The sequence below is a fragment of the Scomber scombrus genome, chromosome 14 (genome assembly GCF_963691925.1).
Source record: "Scomber scombrus chromosome 14, fScoSco1.1, whole genome shotgun sequence".
Classification (NCBI taxonomy): Eukaryota; Metazoa; Chordata; class Actinopteri; order Scombriformes; family Scombridae; genus Scomber; species Scomber scombrus.
This window is the reverse complement of record NC_084983.1, coordinates 13,405,258-13,423,378: the sequence shown is the minus strand read 5'-3', so window position 1 is coordinate 13,423,378 and position 18,121 is coordinate 13,405,258. Positions and strand designations below refer to the sequence as shown.

The following is an 18,121-nucleotide window of genomic DNA, read 5'->3' as shown; positions in this document are numbered from 1 at the left end:
AGTTCTAGCAACATAATTCAACGTGTTCTGGTTTTTTTGTATTCAGTTTCACAATCATGGTGAAAATATTGAAAGCACAGTTTATAACTAATACATTAAGTTTATTGGCTATGAATTTAATCACAACTTAACCTTTGATCCCAGCGACTGGGGTACCCGCAGACCCCAGAGGTACAATTTTGTCATATCTCACAGGTGCTTTATTCATTCTTTCCAATTTTTCATGACTTTGTAGATCAATGTGTACCTCACTTCACATCATTGTTTCTGTTTTAATTAGTCTCTTTTGAAACTACCAATGTATTGGAGTCAAGTCAAAGCCACACAATACCACCTATGCAGATTTAATACATTTATCCAGTTATTGATTTCAGGTTTGCAGTGGGTCCTAATTTAAAATATCACACTGTGGTGGGGCATTCTGACATTTTGAAGGCAGATGGAAAGATTGCACTTGGAATAAAAAGTACAATTTGTCTAAATATTTATATATCTTTGTTTTTAGACAATATGCAAATTAATGGTAACTTTTGATACATGAATAGTTATTTTTAGATGTCATTAAGTAATTATGTTTTGAGAATAAACAAGTTAACATTTTTGCTGTAATTGTTATTTCTGTTGGTTCATGGGTGGGGTGCCCATCAGGGACCCAAGTAAGTTGTCCTTTTATGTTAAATATGTTGGTAGGATGAGGGTTAAACATTAAGATTGATCAGTTTTCTCCAAAAGTCTAACACAATCTAGACATCCTTAAAACTGTAATAGCCTAGACCAGCAGGGTGCTTATTATTCATCACCTCTGGAAAATTGACAGCCACTTTAGCCGATCATCTGATGCTTAGTCTGCATTTTTTTCTCCTTATCTTAAATATATCAATTACCTTAATTTCCCAGTAGGCTATCTGAAAAACAACTACCCTATAATAATTAAGGCGAGAAAATTGAGCGGTTATTACCACCGCACTGATACCACAGGAGGCGGTCACAGCTCTGAGGCTGAATAAACGAACTGTTTTCTTTTTGCAGTTTCATAAGTGGTGCTGCACCCATTCAGCCTTTATACGGGAGAGTCAACGGAAGTTTCTACTTGTCACGTTTGAACCAAAAACCCGCTAAACACCCTAACCTGCAACTACTAGAGCAGTCGTTCGATCATGGCAAGGAGTTTGGGGCTGCTGGTGAGCTGTTTGTTGTTTTTGGTCTGCTCCGGTGCCCCAGGCAAGCGCAGCAGGGAAAGAGTTTACTATGTGGGGATCATTGAGGACTCGTGGGATTATACGCCAAGTGGAAAAAACCTGCTGAACGGGAAAGACGTCGAAAATGATGAGTGAGTTTCTGTTATAGTTGTTTAGGAAAATGATGTGCTGGGCTGTGATTTGATCTGAACATCAAATTCACACATTGGGTTGGACAGTTTAGGCTACTGACATAATTGAAGATTATTAATGCTGTGGAAGAAACCCAAAGATCGCCAATCTAAAAACAGAGAGTAGAAACGTTTTAGTCACACTATGTCATCTTGCCTGGGTGTGATAGTGTCTAGACTGGGGTTGTTGTGTACTTTGCTGGCAGTAAGACAGTGCTTCACTTGACTAATAATGAAAGACTGTCTTCTGTCATGACATTAGAGGATTTCTTTGCTTACCTGAAAAGAAACAAGGTACTCAAACAGATGCTTCTCCTATAAATCAGTGAGGAATATGCACCAGTACCACCAGGACTGTGATATTACATCTAAAGTTTGTGTTACGAGAATTATGTATCACTTTCAATGAATGAGACTGGATTCGAAACAACAGGATATAGGATATATACAAATGCAACAACAACAGTTACAGGAGAAAAGGCTCCAAGCGTTGTCAGAAAGGCTTTATACTGTTCTTTACTTGTGCTGTTCAGCCCCCTCCCATAGCAGGCAGATTTATTCCATAGATAGAGTCATAACGGTTATTTAGTTCCCTTTATCAGTAGACAAGCAGAAGTTCCACTCTCTGACTTGTCTCTAACCCTTCCACACATATAGAGTTGATCTCTCTTTCTGCCAGTCTCAGCAACTTGTTGAAATAGTAAGTATCAAACAGTCATGACACAAATAGAAGCACACACACATTGTATGATTTCAAGACATCTGAAATACATCATAATCCTAATTTTTTTTATATAACAGTTAGTGTGCTCTGCTGGAGAATGCAGATAAGGATGTTAAAGAGTGGAATGACATCCACATCAGGAATTTTCTTGAAAATGAGCTTTTAATGTATTTTGCAGTCGAGCCCTGTCCCAACAATTTACAGTTATATATTTTTTTCATCACAATTCAAGAGATCAGAATAGGGGGTATCTATGGCTCGACCTTTTATTTATGAAACAAAAATGAGTGGGGCATCTGTCAATTTTTCATCGTGAAGTTTTGGAAGTTCAAAATGTACTGTAAACATTCTGGTAAAGAGACATCATCCACGGCTTTGATTAAACTATAATTAAAAGTGCCAAACAGATCCAGTTGGAAAATGTAGTTCGTAAAGAACAGATGACAGGGCTTGTACAGTTTTTCCAGTTCTAATAGTGACAGTGAAAATTAGGATAAGCCTCTGGACTGTTTATTACAGTCCAGAGGCTTAAAATAGAAGCCCACCACATATTTCTCTACCAGCTGATTTTGCCTGCTTTCTTTCGTAAGCAAACATATTATGTATATTGTTATGGATATATAAGTGATGGGCTATGATTGCTTGTAAGAGGTCAATAAGTTCAGAGGCCTTACATACACCCTTGCATTATGCTGGACTTTCCTGACTGACTCAGCCAGTCAGCTTCCCCATCAGTGAACACCCAAAGCACACAAAGCATTTCCATGTCCATGCAACATTGTTTGGAGTCAAACCAAGATATTTTACTGTGTATTGAATAATATTATTACATTTTCTCCAGATATCAGGATATTATTTCCTTTGTATGATGTTGTTTGTCCTGCACCTGTATCCACACATGTGTAAGCTATCAAAACACTTTATTTTCAGTTTGGATATTATTTAATCCATGGACAGAAGATTTCTAATGATGATACTTCCTCCAATTGGTGGCTGGCATAAGTTGTCATTCATGAAAAAAGTCATATCAGGATGGAAAACCATGAATTTGTATTTTTTATGATAACTGTGACAGAGTTTCACAACAAAGGTGACTGCAACCCAGCATCTCAAATATCATGAATACTGAAATAAACACCCCCACACAAAAGATTCAATGAAAAATTCCTCCAACCAACTTCTCATTGAAGGCCTCTTTATTGTCAACCCTGTTGTTAATCTATATGGTGTAATACTTTTTGTCCTCTGCTTTGCTTTCTTTGGTTGCGAGCTAGTTACAGTAGCACGGCCCAAGGAACAGGTTATTAGCTCACCTAGCTCACAGAAACGTGTAATCACAAAGTCTAGTTGTTAGATAACTGCAGTTTCTTTTGTGGCACCACAGCTACAGTAAAGGGATTCATGACTTTGTTCATATATGTAATGTAATGTTGTCTGTTACTGACTAATCTGAGCCTGTTGTGCAATCTTAATTAGTGCATAAAGTCACAAAAAAATCATATAGTGTGTTACAATGGCATCACACCTTTTGCCATACTTGTTGCCGTGTTTCACTTCTTTTCATACTGGTAATATTTCACATACAGTTGTGTATTTAGTTACAGTCATATTGTCTATATTGTGATGTTTGTATATAATGTTTCTCATACTTATATTTACAGTATAGATCACAAGTGTCTTTATTCTGTTGCTTTGGGTTTTTTGTGCTGTTTACACGTAATGCTTTTCAAAAATGACGTGTGAGTGACGTGAAATGTAATAAGATCTTGTCCCTCTTACACTGTCCTCCTCTTGTGTAATTACTGCTCTATCTGTATCTCTTACACACCTTTTTTCTTTAATCTGTTTATATTGCAGACATGCTTCTGTATTCCTGGAAAACGGACCCCACCGTATCGGCAGTGTTTATAAGAAGGCTATGTTCCGACAGTTCACAGATGCCACTTACAGTCAACAAGCTCCCAGACCCAGCTGGTTGGGCTTCCTGGGGCCCATACTGCGAGCTGAGATTGATGATGTTATCACAGTCCACCTGAAGAACTTTGCAACCAGGAACTACTCTATGCATCCCCATGGAGTTTTCTATGAGAAGGATGCCGAGGGTATAGCATTGCATAGTGTACATATATGTAGATACTGCATTTACACAGAGAAGGATGCGCAATATCAAATAGATATCAATCAGGGTTTGACTCTTAAAAGGTTTTCCTCTAAAATGAGACAGAAATTATACCTTTTGATGGAACATAACATTGCTATATTAAATTAAATTTTCTTCTAAAATGAATAACAGTTTATGTAGTACAATGTTACAAAAACAAATGTAGCAAAATGTCGATGATGAAGCAATTGTTTACATGACTTTGATATTTGACATTTTGAGTTAGGTTTCATAAATGACAGCATTTTACCACATTCTATTATCTATTACCACAGATATCTGAGAAAGTAATGTCATTCAATAAGTGAAGCTATTCCGTTAAAAACAGATTTCCCGGGAGTATTTTATCCAGGTCATGGCTTCATTATAAGGAGATTTTGGCTCACCAAGCGGTCTTCAGAATTTTGGCATTACTTCAGAACAGCACAATATTTTGACTCCAAAGGCTCAATGGTAACTTGGTAACTGTCTCTCCACTGTCAGAAACATTATCCAATCTAGGGTCAATCTAGGTCTGTATGAGGGCAGACTGTGTCATAGCACAGTTTTAAGAACTGAATGGCTGTTAGGTCACAGATAGCTATGTTGAAATTTGCAGCTCTTTGTTATGCAATACGCCCCCTTCCACTATTTAAGGAGATACATCCTGCCTCAGGAATTTACATAGCCTCACAGGAACTGAAAGTCAAGTTTTGTTTTTTGTTCACAGAACACATATTATGGGTCATGCACTGTTAAGAGACCATTTAAGAGACAGTTTTAACAGGAAGGGAGGAGAAAGAGGGGAAAATAAACTGAAGCAAATTATTATAATCAACTGTATCATGTGAACCTACACATTGGTACAGAGTTCATTGTCGACTGCCACTAAGACTGAGGTCATCTATGTGTTTGTGGCTCACACACATTTACACACGGAGGCTGACAGAGATAAAACCAGTAGAGGAAATGGATATGACCTCTATTTTCGAAACCTCCATTGAGGAATGTGATTTCTAAAGCAAATTTCAGTCAATAGATTTTATGTTTCACACACAATATTTTCTGCATTCTTTTGCTGTTTTTAACTTCATATTTTAAATGGTTAAGGCAAAATTGTACTTTACAACAACAAACAGCTCTGTAGCCCTTTTTGTCTGCTGACATAAAGTAATAGTGGAAAGGCTCAATTGCTTGTTAAACTGATCTCAAAATAAACATGTTGTATTTGTCTTCCAGGAGCACTCTATCCAGATGGGACATCAGGCAAGCTGAAGAAAGATGATTCTGTTCCTCCAGGAGGAAGTTACACCTACCGCTGGGAGGTCAGACCAGAATTTGCCCCCACAGATGATGATGCCAACTGCCTGACCTGGGTTTACCACTCTCATGTAAATGCCCCCAGGGACATTGCCTCAGGACTTATAGGGGCACTGCTCACCTGCAAAAAAGGCATGTGGCTATATGTTAGGAGCAACAGTACATTTATAATGCTTTTTAAAAAGATAAAGTATAATCAAATTTAACCTCTTAATTACATTTACAATCACAAAGGGCTTCCTCTACCCATGATAAAACAAACACTCCCTACCCTTAAGCCCTTAATAAGAACAATTAAAAAACTGCCAAGAAAAACAAAGATGGTGGAAACCACAGGGAGAATTACAAAGATAATTGTAATTGAATGTTGCGCTTTAAATGTGATTCTATCCAATTCCTTACTACATAAATATGTAGCATTTTAACCCCTAGTATGCATGTTTTGTCTATGTAGGAATCTTGAAGGACACTTCTGAACGAGTCCAGACAGAGTCTGTCCGCAATGATGTTGACCAGGATGTCTTCCTGATGTTTAACGTGGTGGACGAAAACCTGAGTTGGTACCTGCTTGACAACATTCAGAAGTGCAGTGATCCAGCTGGTGTCGATAGAGAAGACCCAGACTTTGAAGAGTCAAACTTGATGCATGGTGAGAGATTAGTGTTTGTTTTTTTGTTTTATTTGTTTGTTTGTTTTTTGGAAGTTATGTTAAAGGTCCAGTTTATAAGATTTAGTGGCATCTAGCGGTGAGGTTGCAGACTGCAACCAACTGAATACACCTCCCCTCCCCCTCCTCTACCAAGCATAAAGGAGAACCATAGACTGTATAAAAAACAATAGATGTAGCCACCCAGACATCATTCCTCAGTTTGTGAAGTTGCGTTTTGAAGTTTTGGAGCCAGAAATAATGGGAAATTACCATATTTGAACCACCTGCTTTAGGAGAACCTACAGAGGCAGAAAAATTAGCAAAAACACAACACATCTCTCGAGCTAGTGTTTGTTTTATTAATTCTGGACTACAGTAGAAACATGGTGATGCAACATGGAAGCCTAAGTGGAAAAGGACCCACTCCTGATTTAGATATAGGGCTCATTCTAAGGTAACAAAAACACAACAAATCCTATTTTCAGGTGATTATACACTAATTGAAACATGGTTATGAATATCATATTCCATTTCTGTCGAGTCCGTTCCACTAGATGCCACTAAATTCTACTCACTTCTCCTTTTATTTTATCAATACATCTAAAGATTAATTTTCAAATCCTGTTGCCCCTATATTCTTTAATGTATGTTTAGTGAGTTATTACTACATTATTTAAAGTCTTTCATAACAAGGCCACTTCACATCAAACCTCACATTACTAATTCTTTAAACAAGGTGTATATAAAAGAGGGTTTAAAGGTTGAACTGGTTCTGTTTGTCCTCCCCTTTAACATCTGCCTGTGCTTTTCTCTGTGTTACAGCTATTAATGGGTACATGTTTGGTAACCTGCCCGGTATTGAGCTATGCCAGCACCGTGCAGTGGCCTGGCATTTGTTTGGCATGGGTAATGAGGTGGACATTCACTCTGCCTTTTTTCATGGGAATACACTGCTAGACCGTGGCCACCGCACTGACGTCCTCAGCCTGTTCCCAGCCACGTTTGTTACAGCTCAGATGGTCCCAAAGTCAAGAGGAAAGTGGCTGCTGGCATGCCAGGTTAATGACCACTTGCAAGGTAGGGCACCTGACCTTTAACCTCCATGTAATCTTTGACCTCTCTGCCCTGAGACTTTACTAGTTGTGCAGAGTTGCTGACAGTCGAGAATGCATTCTTGTGAGGTACTGCTATTTTGTCAAAGCATAATGTAACAAGCCTTTCCAAAGCAAACACTTGTAACAAGGCTTGCTATTCTGTATTTTATGGTCTGTTCAAAGTCCAGTTAACAGATAACTGAATTGACCATACTTGCTCGACATACTATGTATCATATTAGGTTTCCATAACACCATATTCTTTAAAGAAAAATGACATGAATTTATTACAAATTTATTTACAGTACAAATCACATTAGTTTCACAAATTCTATAAGTGAACTCTGGAAATGAACTCTCTTTCACATGATAACTGCCAGAAGATAAAGAAGCTGAACATGTTATCTGAGCTCTGGAATATTTATTAATTTATGGACAATTATATATGAACCTTTAGACTTGCCAGGTTGATTTTCTGCCACTGAGACAACTGCTAGAAGGTTTCATCACAAGCATTTACTCTGTACATGTGAATCGTGTGTGTGTGTGTGCGTGTGCGCGTGCGTGCTACTGCGTGCATGCGTGTGTGTGTGTGTATCTTCATCTATTCCAGCTGGGATGCAGGCCTTTTATGACGTGAAGTCATGTGGCAATGACACAAGCACCACAGGGACGGGTGGCATTGTGAGGAATTACTACCTGGCAGCAGAGAATGTCGAGTGGAACTATGCTCCCACAGGAAAAGATGTCATTAACAATATATCCCTTACTGACCCCAACAGGTGGGCATCTTATCAAATTATTTGTTTCTCTCTGTTATGTAACACATGGAAACAGAAAGTTTTTGAAATCAAAACCCTACTAAACACACAATGAGTTAGCCCTCTGTATGGTCCAAATCTAACCAAAAAAGACATTTTCACTGCATATATTGTTGCTAAACCTGTACATTTTTATATAACCTCAGGTTTTAAAATGTGAAATTATCCTGTTGTCAAGTTTGAATTATGCCTAGGTTTCTTAAATTATAAGAAAATATCTTCATATTTCTGTCAGGATGAAGGTCACGGTTAATCCTAAACTAAAAATCTATTACGCATCTATAACAGATCTCTTTACAACTGCACGAATGTCTCCTGCACCTAATGCAGAGTAATCCCTGTGTTTTATAATCACAACTGCATTATTGTGAGTCTTGTATTATGGGGCTTTTTTTCTGCTGTCTGAAAATACAGCCTCATACTGTAAAGCCCAGTTGTTTTGAAGGCTTAGGTGGAATACAGGAGCTAAATCACTGAGTAGATAATCACTGTTTCATGTTCATCAAGTATCCCTTTAAGGTTTGCAAAACCTGAACCGGGTTGCTTGTCTGTTTATATGGCCTCTGAACGGGGCTGATTACACTGCATGTGAGCTGGCCATTCCTGTGGTGAGGTAGTTTTTGTGATGTCTAGTGTAAATAGAGTGGATACTGATTCAGTTGTTGATTCGTCTTTGTTATTGTTCCCTAAACCCACACAGTGAAAACCCTATGACTGGCCAGTTGTTCTGTTCAGTTTACCTCTAATATGAAATCCAACTTACAATATATTGTGCTCCATATTTTTCCTCCCTACACTGCAACACCCTTTCCTCTCAGTGCTTCAGAGGTGTTTTTTGGCAGAGGGGATGGTAGGATCGGTGGTCGTTACATGAAAGTGTTATACAAAGAGTACACAGACAGTACCTTCACCAGCAAAAAGACACCAACACCTGATTCTGGACACTTAGGACTCTTAGGTAAGGCCTATCTTTTCGTCAAGTTCTAAATTTGGTGAAATCAGATGCCACACTTTTGTACCTTGTACTCTCTGGTAAACTAGTGCCATGCCTTTTACCTTTTTTCTGCTTACATTGGTCTTCTGCATTTGTCCAGGTCCAGTCCTGAGGGCTGAGGAAGGAGATACTCTCAGAGTGACATTCATGAATAAGGCTGATGGAAATTACAGCATTCAGCCTCACGGCGTGCACTATGACAAACGGTTCCAGGGAAGCAGCTATGAGGATGGTGAGAAAGCTACCAGTTACATTTAACTGAAATTCATAATACATCCCATTAATGTATCAGATTTTTGTGGACACATTGACTGACATTGACATTGATCACAAACACTTTGTTATTAGTAATTGGGCCATTTAAAAAGAAAATGTGTAATAAAGCTATTATTGTTATCAAACATAGTTATAATTCAGTTTTGCATCAGTGGCATCACTGGTGACCTAAACAGTCAAGCAACAAGATTTTACCTATTTCCAAGTTAGTAACACTACATTAAAGCTTCTTAGGTACACTTTCATCACATTTATTGAACTCAGTAGGAAAAAAATGCCCAAAGAAACTTTATGCTCACTGAAAGAGACCAAAACACTGGACATAGAAGCTAAGTTATGAGGAAATATCATCCCTCTGACTAATCTATGCAGATGGATGGATGACCGAAGTGGCACCAGATCTGATAATTGCAGTTCTTTGTGCATGTTCTAGGTGTCGACAAGCCTGGCTCTCACGTTGGTCCAGGGGAGAATTTCACCTACACCTGGCAGGTGCTGGAAGGGCCATCTTCATCTGATTCTCCATGTATCCCCTACTTGTATTACTCTGCCACTGATGCTGCTAAAGACACCAACTCTGGATTAGTGGGACCTCTGCTTGTGTGCAAGAAAGGGACGCTGGGAGAGAACGGCATGCAGGTTAACAAATACTTTCTCACAAAGGGAAATTTAGCAAATCCTCTCTATGAAGAATCTTTGAGTGGTAAATGTTTGCTTTAAAATTATTAAATTATGTCATTAATTCATTTTCAGTCAGATAATTGAATAATTGTTGCAGCACTACTGAAATTGAGGACCAAATGAAACATTAATAATCCTTGTCTGGAAATTTGGCCAGTGCAGATAAAATGTCTCAAATGAGAACAAATACACTGTGCTGAACATAAATTGGAAAGTTGATTTTAACAACAAAATATGGCTACAAGAAAAGAGTTTAAACTTTTGATGCCAAATTGACATTTGCATGGTCAAAGATATGTGAAAAAGCTCATAAAAAATGTAATAATTTCTCATTGTGTAAATAATACTTTGACTGTGTGTGCTTTTTTAACAGAAGGGTGTTAATAAAGAGTTCTTCCTTCTGTTTTCTGTCATGGATGAAAACTTCAGCTGGTATTTGGAAGAGAATATTGAGAAGTTTGGTAGCAGCATGTCAGATCCTGAGAATGAAGACTTTCAGGAGAGCAACATGATGCATGGTAATCACAGTGTCATTTTTACCTCATTTCTTGTATTAGATTAAAATTGTAGCTATATTAGATTGATACTGATTGTAACATTAGCATCATGTTTCAAGTGACACTTCTCATATTGTATTTGGTATTTTCTTACGTCTCTGTTTTTTTCTGTTTAAATATTCCCATCATTTCAGCGGTAAATGGACTTATGTATGGGAACCTTCCTGGACTTGAGATGTGTGCCGGGGACAAAGTTAGGTGGTACACCTTTGGGCTTGGTACAGAGGTGGACATCCATGGTGTTTATTTCGAGGGGAACACCTTCAAGAAGATGAAAACAACGCGAGACACCCTCAACCTGTTCCCTCACACCACCACGACTGTTGCCATGGAACCAAATACTCCTGGTCAGTCATGTTACCCTTTACCACACTCATAAAACAACACTTCATTCTCTCTCACACACTGTCAGGGTTTGTCCGTATGCCAGGCTTTGTCTTTTTACAAACCTGCTTAGATAACTTTGTGTGTGTGTTTCCTTAAACAAACTTTACAGTACATTAACTCCAACACACACAACAGGAAGTGTTATCTATAACTCATCTGTAGCTATAATACAAAGTGGTGCAGGAAATGTCAAAACTATGGATAGTATTTATGTTATCTACAATACCCTGAGATATATTTTAGGGAGTTGTCAATTGTTGTCAATTTTGATCAAGACTACTTTTTAAGTTTCTTTGTTTTGGGTTGAGAAAAATATTGTTTCATGAAATTTGCTGCAGTCACTGCAGGCATCAAGGGGAAATATAAATACAGTTCAGTGTAAGAGGGGTTGTGGTATAGTGAATTCCTGTGACCTCAGCTATTTGGATTGGTGGAATTCCTGCTTTCCATTCAAATGGCAAATGCTACCATAACCTCCCACAAATAGTTTGCTTATAAGATACTGTATTGCTCTTTTTGGGTTTCTCAGAGTCCAAAGATCAATAAAAGAAAAAGAGGCAACCATAAAGAATTATGAAGTAAACTTTAATATTTAGTTGCTCGGATAGTATACAAACATACTCCACAGGCATAGAACACAATAACTTTGATAATATGCAGTCTACCCGTTTCAACCCTACATGTAGACATTTGTAAACCACAGTCCAACAATTACCATATTTCACTAGAATTCCTCAAATAGCATGCTATATTGTTTCTGTATGGGGCCTAAAATGGCTGTAGAGCAACACTGGAGGAAGAAATAGACACATCATCAGAACAAATCAGCTGCATTTGCAAGACACAAGCTACAAAGCAAGGGTGTTTTTTCATTTTCTCGTTTGATGGTCAAAGTATCATTACATTACATTCATTTGGCAATAAGTGAATTTAAATTTAATAAGAACAATGGCTAGATGTAATTAAAAACTTGAAGTGCAAGCCCCCCAACTAAAGTATGAAAGCATGTTAAGAGAGCTACCCTACAAATGCTTAGGGTTTCTTTTTTTCAACCACAGTGTTCTTTAGTTGCAAATGCACCAAGGATAAAGCTCTTTCTCAAGAAGCATCTGCCTCTGGCCACAAATTAGCCATTCATGTGACCATATCCTTAACCTCTCCTCATTTTCCTGACAGGCTTGTATGAGGTAAGCTGCAGAGTAACAGACCATTACTCAGCGGGCATGAGACAGCAGTACAAAGTGAATATCTGCCCGGGACACAAGTTGAACCACATACACACAAAGCCGACCAAGATTGTGCAGTATTTTATCAGCGCCGAAGAAATAGAGTGGGACTTTTCACCTAGCAGAGACTGGGAGAAGGAGAATAACCATGGAACATTAGAGAACAGGTGTGTGAGCAAGATAATTGTAGGATGATGTGTATCAGTGCTGGTGCTAGAGTCTGTGATTTGTGGTATAACTTATGACTGGTTGTTAATAGAAGCAAATTGGTACATGTGTCTCAGTCCAGGCAATGATTTTGTGGAGAAAGGGGAGAACAGAATCGGCTCACGCTATAAGAAGGTGGTGTATAGAGAATACACTGATGACACCTTCAGTGTTCAGAAGAAACGGCAGGAAAACCAACAACACCTGGGAATTATGGGTAAGCCTAGCAGTTCTTAATATTATTTTTGATCAAGAAAAGGCTGAATTTTTTTCATGAATACATCCACTCATGCATGAGTTTTCTTTTCTCCTGTAGGACCAATAATCAAAGCAGAAGTTGGAGAGCAGATCGTGATCACATTCAAGAACAAAGCCAGCCGTCCATACTCAATTAATGCACACGGAGTAAAGGCTGGCAGTGCGCACATTCCTGCCAAACCTGGTGAAAAATATATATTATATCAATAAATAGATTAAATAAAATGCATGATGTCGCTTGTGTTTTCTCAAAAAGGGATAGAGCTGCAAAACAATGGCCTTTTTTTCAGAAGCAGATTGTTTGATATTTGTCTATCTGTGCGTATCCTTTTCCCTTCAGGCAAAATAATCGAGTTGGCGTGGAATGTTCCTAAAAGCTCTGGTCCAGGAGTCTCAGATCCTAACTGCATCTCCTATGCCTACTATTCCCGTGTAGATTTCATTAAGGTACAGTACATGTTGCCTGTATACAGTAAAAGTCACATGGAAGCAGACAATGCACATTGCATGCAAACAGAATATGATTTTGATTAACTTGCATGTTAAAATAGGAGTTGAGTTATTACATGTTTGTGACAGAGCAGGTTCATTTGTTTATGTTCAGGATCTATACAGTGGTCTTCTGGGGCCACTGGTGGTGTGCAGACCCGGGACTCTGCAAGGTGAGGGGCCTGACAGACAGAGGAATGACGTGGAGAAGGAGTTTGCTCTACTTTTTATGGTGCATGATGAAAACCAGTCCTGGTACTTAGACGACAACATCAAAACATACCTCGGCGTCGACCCTGGTAACGTCATCCGTGATGAGGAGTTTGAGGAGAGTAACATGATGCATGGTAAGAGATAAGAAGAGGCGCAGAGAGTAAAACACTCTTATCCAAGAAAGACTTTAACTTGATGGATTGCTTTGAAATTTGGTACAAACATTCATGTCCCCCTGAACTGTTAAATGTTTCATCTGGCGCCATCATCAGGTCAAAATTTTCATTTATCCAATACTTGGAACATCTGGAAAGTAGAACTTCAATGGCATCTGCTTAAATTTCCTGTCACCAAGGGGAAATTGGCCTTGAAATATGGAACAAACATACACACAAACGTAAGATACATAAAACATAATAAACAACATGAAAATATAATATAAAATCTAACATCTGCAAACTCAAACCTGTACATTTTCTATAACACAAAAATTAAACAAAATAGTGAATGAAGTATATTCTTTTAAAAATAGCAGCAATAACTATAATAATGATGATGATGCCCTCTAACTAAAACACAATGCCAAGCTCCAATGCAGGAGTGTATAATCCTGTAATTACTCAATTACACAGATGTATGATCACATATACTGCAGACACAACATTTTGTTCTCATTTGGAACCACCGCTTAAAATCAAACTGCTCCCCCTCAGCACAGGAATGAATACGATAAATGTAAGATCAACTAAATTCAATTCAGTTTTGGAATCATTGATTCTCATTAATGTTTAATAAGTGGTTTTTATGTTTTTTCATTTAATTATGTTTACAATGAGTATATGCGTGAATGTCTGTTGAAGGGATTAATGGTAGACTGTATGGTAATCTCCATGGACTGGTGATGACGCAGCGCCAGAAAGTTGATTGGTACCTACTCGGCATGGGCAATGAAGTGGACATGCACACCGTTCACTTCCACGCTGAGACTTTTACCTACAAGGTAAGTCTCACCATCACTAATAAAGTCTCATTTTATTTAGAAATAGAACAGTACCAGGCAAATGATCTATATACAGATAATACAGGTCTTATCAGGAAGTGGATTTGGAACACAGAAAGTACTCCATCCTTCCATGGTCACACAGTGTAGAATTGATCTATTTGATTTAAATCAAATAATAAAAAATATTATTTTGGGCATGGTACATTAAAAACCTCTGTTTCCCTCTGCACCCTGTGTCTCTTGTACTGTATGTGCTCTGCGTATATGCCAGACGGACCGCGTGCTCCGTGCAGACGTCTTTGACCTCTTCCCCGGGACTTTCCAGACTGTGGAGATGGTGGCCGGAAACCCAGGGACTTGGTTCCTCCACTGTCACGTGACCGACCACATCCGTGCTGGCATGGAGACCACTTTCACTATCAAAGGTGTGTACGTGCAAGCAATTGATGATGTATGTCAGTTTCACAATTGCATTCATATACGGGACGAAGTTACTGAAGAGGATTTTTCTTACATGTAACTTTTGCTCTTTTCCAGTTCCAGAAATCTCTTCACATGGTAAGATTTGTTTCGTCACTGAAAAAAATGACTCATACATTATTGCAAAACCTCACAGCCAGAGTCAAGAAGTATTTTGTTCATTTTGGCACTCTGTATTTTTAGATATGCCTGTCACATGAACGTTACATCACATTAAATCTAAATGACAAATTTACTTTTTTACTTCGCATATTTACTTCAATTGACATTAAGGGAGATATTACATGTTATATATTATTATTATATAGATATTATACATTCAAATATCTGTGATGCATTACTCTTACAAAAATTATTAATAACCGATAAATGTAATACTGACAAAAATGAATGTAGACTTGATATTCACTATGATAGAATTCACAACTCATACTTGTTTCAAGAGTGTGCTAATACACTTCCATATCATGTAGAAATGATTAGAAACAAATGGATGCCTGAAAATGTAGACACAATACAGTATATCCAAATTCATATGTAGCATGGTTTGTTGCTGTGGTGTAAAATAGGAGTGATTTGTAGTAAAGATCAGTGGTAAACAAATAGCTTAATTTGGTTTGGTCACGGCCATAGCATACCATTCATTTCTCTCTTCTAAGTCATTACAGGTCAAAAATTGGATAGCAAGTATTGGAATTTCTCTGTCTTTGCTGTTATGCAATGGATGTTTTGTTAAATGTTATCTATCCTTGCTTAGGTGAATTTATTGGATATAGCAGAAAAACATGTTTTTAGGTTAGGCATTCCTTTAGAGCTGTGTCATTGTTTAAATATATAATGTAGAACATATAAATTCTTGATCATATGAACTTGATATGGATAAAATCAAATTTCAAGAGACATTGTGGTACTGTTATAAACCCCTTATTAGACAATAAAATATATAATAAAACATATAAAATGTATAACATACAGTAATAAATCGAAGTTGTTTGGGTAAAACTGCAACATTGAATGCATCACTAAATGATAGGTCACATTATTTCAATTATGTGGCGAAAACACTATGGTGAGGTAATGACTCAGGTTGTAAATTTAAGGACAGTTTTGATAGCAAAAAAAAAAAATTGAATAGTATGTCACTGGTGTAAAAGGTTATCATGTCTCTTTCCTCCTGTCTCTGACTTTCTTTTCCATTGCCTTACCTTGTCATCTTTCCTTCTGCAGCACCAGGACCTGAAGGCTCCATAAAGACTCTGCTGCTTTTATTGGCACTTGGTCTTATGGCTACAGGTGGGCTGCACTAATGAAAGGACTCCAATATGGATTGTCTGTGTTGTGGTTGTTAATACACTTGAAAAAAGGGGGCAAAAATCACTGCCAGTCCAAATACTGTATATCAAAAGTTGTACAATCATGTATAAAGTTATCAAAGTTATTTTATTTCCTCTGACTTAAAGAGTGATTTTATATTTGTGAATTGTTTTTTTTCTGCTCGTTTTTTGGCATGTTGCACTGTGTTTGCTGTGATTTGTCTGGCCGGCTTTGCAAACCACTGCTATACCAACTATTTGATTCCGGTTACGAATTTTCCGGTTTCATTCAGCTTTTTTTGGGATATTTGTGTTTTAGCAGTTATGTTCACTGTGATATATCATTTTTCTATCATGTGCTAGATTTACCCAACACTGGTGTTAATTCAATTTGAAAATAAAAAGATTCCAAGAAATCCAATTTTTTTATTGTGTGCAGTCCTGCATTTAACTATTCTGCATGTTTAACTTAAGCGTCCCATGGAGAATTTAAAAGTTAAATATTTTACAGTAATGCATTGTTTTAATTCAATTATATCTCAGCTGACTAAATTCTGTCTTGAAGATCTATGGTATCCCATATGCTGTATAGGTAGATAGATCAGATCAATAACAATTTAAAGTGTAGAAAATAAAACACCACACTAGTGAGTAAGTATAATGAGTTTGTAAATAACTGTTAAATCAGGAAAGATAGTGTTACATCTCCTTGTGGTATCACCAACATATAATCTGTTAATGATTGATACTCTCACAGTCTGATTGGTTAATCTAGGATTGATCGATCAAATTTTCCATCACTGTGAATGATTTTATAGGATGCCAGATTAAAGGAAAATTTGAATTCCTAACTGGGTTGTTTTTTCCTTTATTCTGAGACATTGATCACAGTAACAGGACAAATTACCATATCATTGTTACTTAGATAGGTTTACTGTTGGTCACTCAGTGATTGATTTGCATATTGATCACAGGTCAGTGGAGCATAGTGCTAATGTACTACAAGTTGTCTCCAACCAACTAAACAGGTTTTGACTCAGTTTTGCTGCTTTTAAACAAACAAACACTAAAAACACTTCAAACAGATAAATTTTTAAGGCCCAAGACCAACACTTAAAACTCAACTTTGTTTGGGTAAATGTGCCTGTTGCATTACTTTTGGCTATATCCATGACACCAAATGGCAAGGCCAGCCCCGATTATGTTGGTGCCCTAAGCGAGATTTTAGATCGAAGCTCCAATAGATTTAGACTGGAGTGCAATAAAGTGCAGTAATGTCACTTCCAGTCCAAGAACTTAAAAAGTGAATTCACACTAAAATGAAGTGCACTCAGTCTTCCAGAAAAAAGGCATGGTGGCATTGGCCGAGGTAGCACATCAAGTTTGAACAGTAGTAAGGCTTTGAAAATGGGGGCGGAAAGGGAAAACCTTGAACAAGAGTGTATTTCCAAAAGCTTTGTACAAGCAAACCTGAAAAAGGGGGAGTAGAACAAAACTATGTGCCTTATGCTACAAGCCACCCCTGCCAAATGGGACAATCAGCAAGCACATTGCCATCACTTCACTGCGGCATCAAGGATGCCTTGCTGTGCAAGATAATGAGAAATGACTAGCACATTTCAATAACAATCGTTGTCTCACATTAGTGACCAAAACTCCAAACTTCAACACAGGAGCAAATTGAGTGATTTGGGGCCCCAGGCAAATACTGTCTTACCTTTTTTCACCCTTTCTTTAACTGAGAATTTTGGTATTAGCACTAGTAGAGGTACTCAAAACCTTTTCTTCTAAAGGTATTAACTATAGACTATTGATAATAAAACTATTATTACCGCACAGTAAAAGTACTGTAAAAGTCTTGCACTCAAATTTTTACTTAAAAATGAAGAGTAAAAGAGCTGTATTATTAGTGCAATGTAG

General features: G+C 37.6%; 1 protein-coding gene across 1 annotated transcript; it reads left to right on the top strand.

Annotated features, from left to right (window-relative positions):
• The first annotated feature begins 1,069 nt into the window (after positions 1-1,069).
• On the top strand, positions 1,070-16,622 carry hephl1b (hephaestin-like 1b). Its single transcript, XM_062432905.1, has 20 exons — positions 1,070-1,330; positions 3,951-4,195; positions 5,473-5,685; positions 6,008-6,202; positions 7,025-7,279; positions 7,910-8,078; positions 8,936-9,075; positions 9,212-9,343; positions 9,821-10,026; positions 10,442-10,586; positions 10,760-10,972; positions 12,189-12,405; positions 12,523-12,662; positions 12,762-12,887; positions 13,044-13,150; positions 13,308-13,539; positions 14,266-14,405; positions 14,680-14,833; positions 14,946-14,966; positions 16,116-16,622. Exons 1-20 carry the CDS (start codon positions 1,158-1,160, stop codon positions 16,193-16,195), a joined length of 3,303 nt encoding a protein of 1,100 aa, XP_062288889.1. The 5' UTR covers positions 1,070-1,157; the 3' UTR covers positions 16,196-16,622.
• Positions 16,623-18,121: the final 1,499 nt, after the last annotated feature.

What these genes read in the sequence shown, in the direction of transcription:
- hephl1b (XM_062432905.1), top strand. Translation starts at nt 1,158, where the DNA reads ATGGCAAGGAGTTTGGGGCTGCTGGTGAGCTGTTTGTTGTTTTTGGTC. An exon ending in ACTGCTCACCTGCAAAAAAG is followed by an intron (nt 5,686 to 6,007) that starts GCATGTGGCTAT and finishes TTGTCTATGTAG; the next exon opens with GAATCTTGAAGGACACTTCT. An exon ending in TGGGAGAGAACGGCATGCAG is followed by an intron (nt 10,027 to 10,441) that starts GTTAACAAATAC and finishes CTTTTTTAACAG; the next exon opens with AAGGGTGTTAATAAAGAGTT.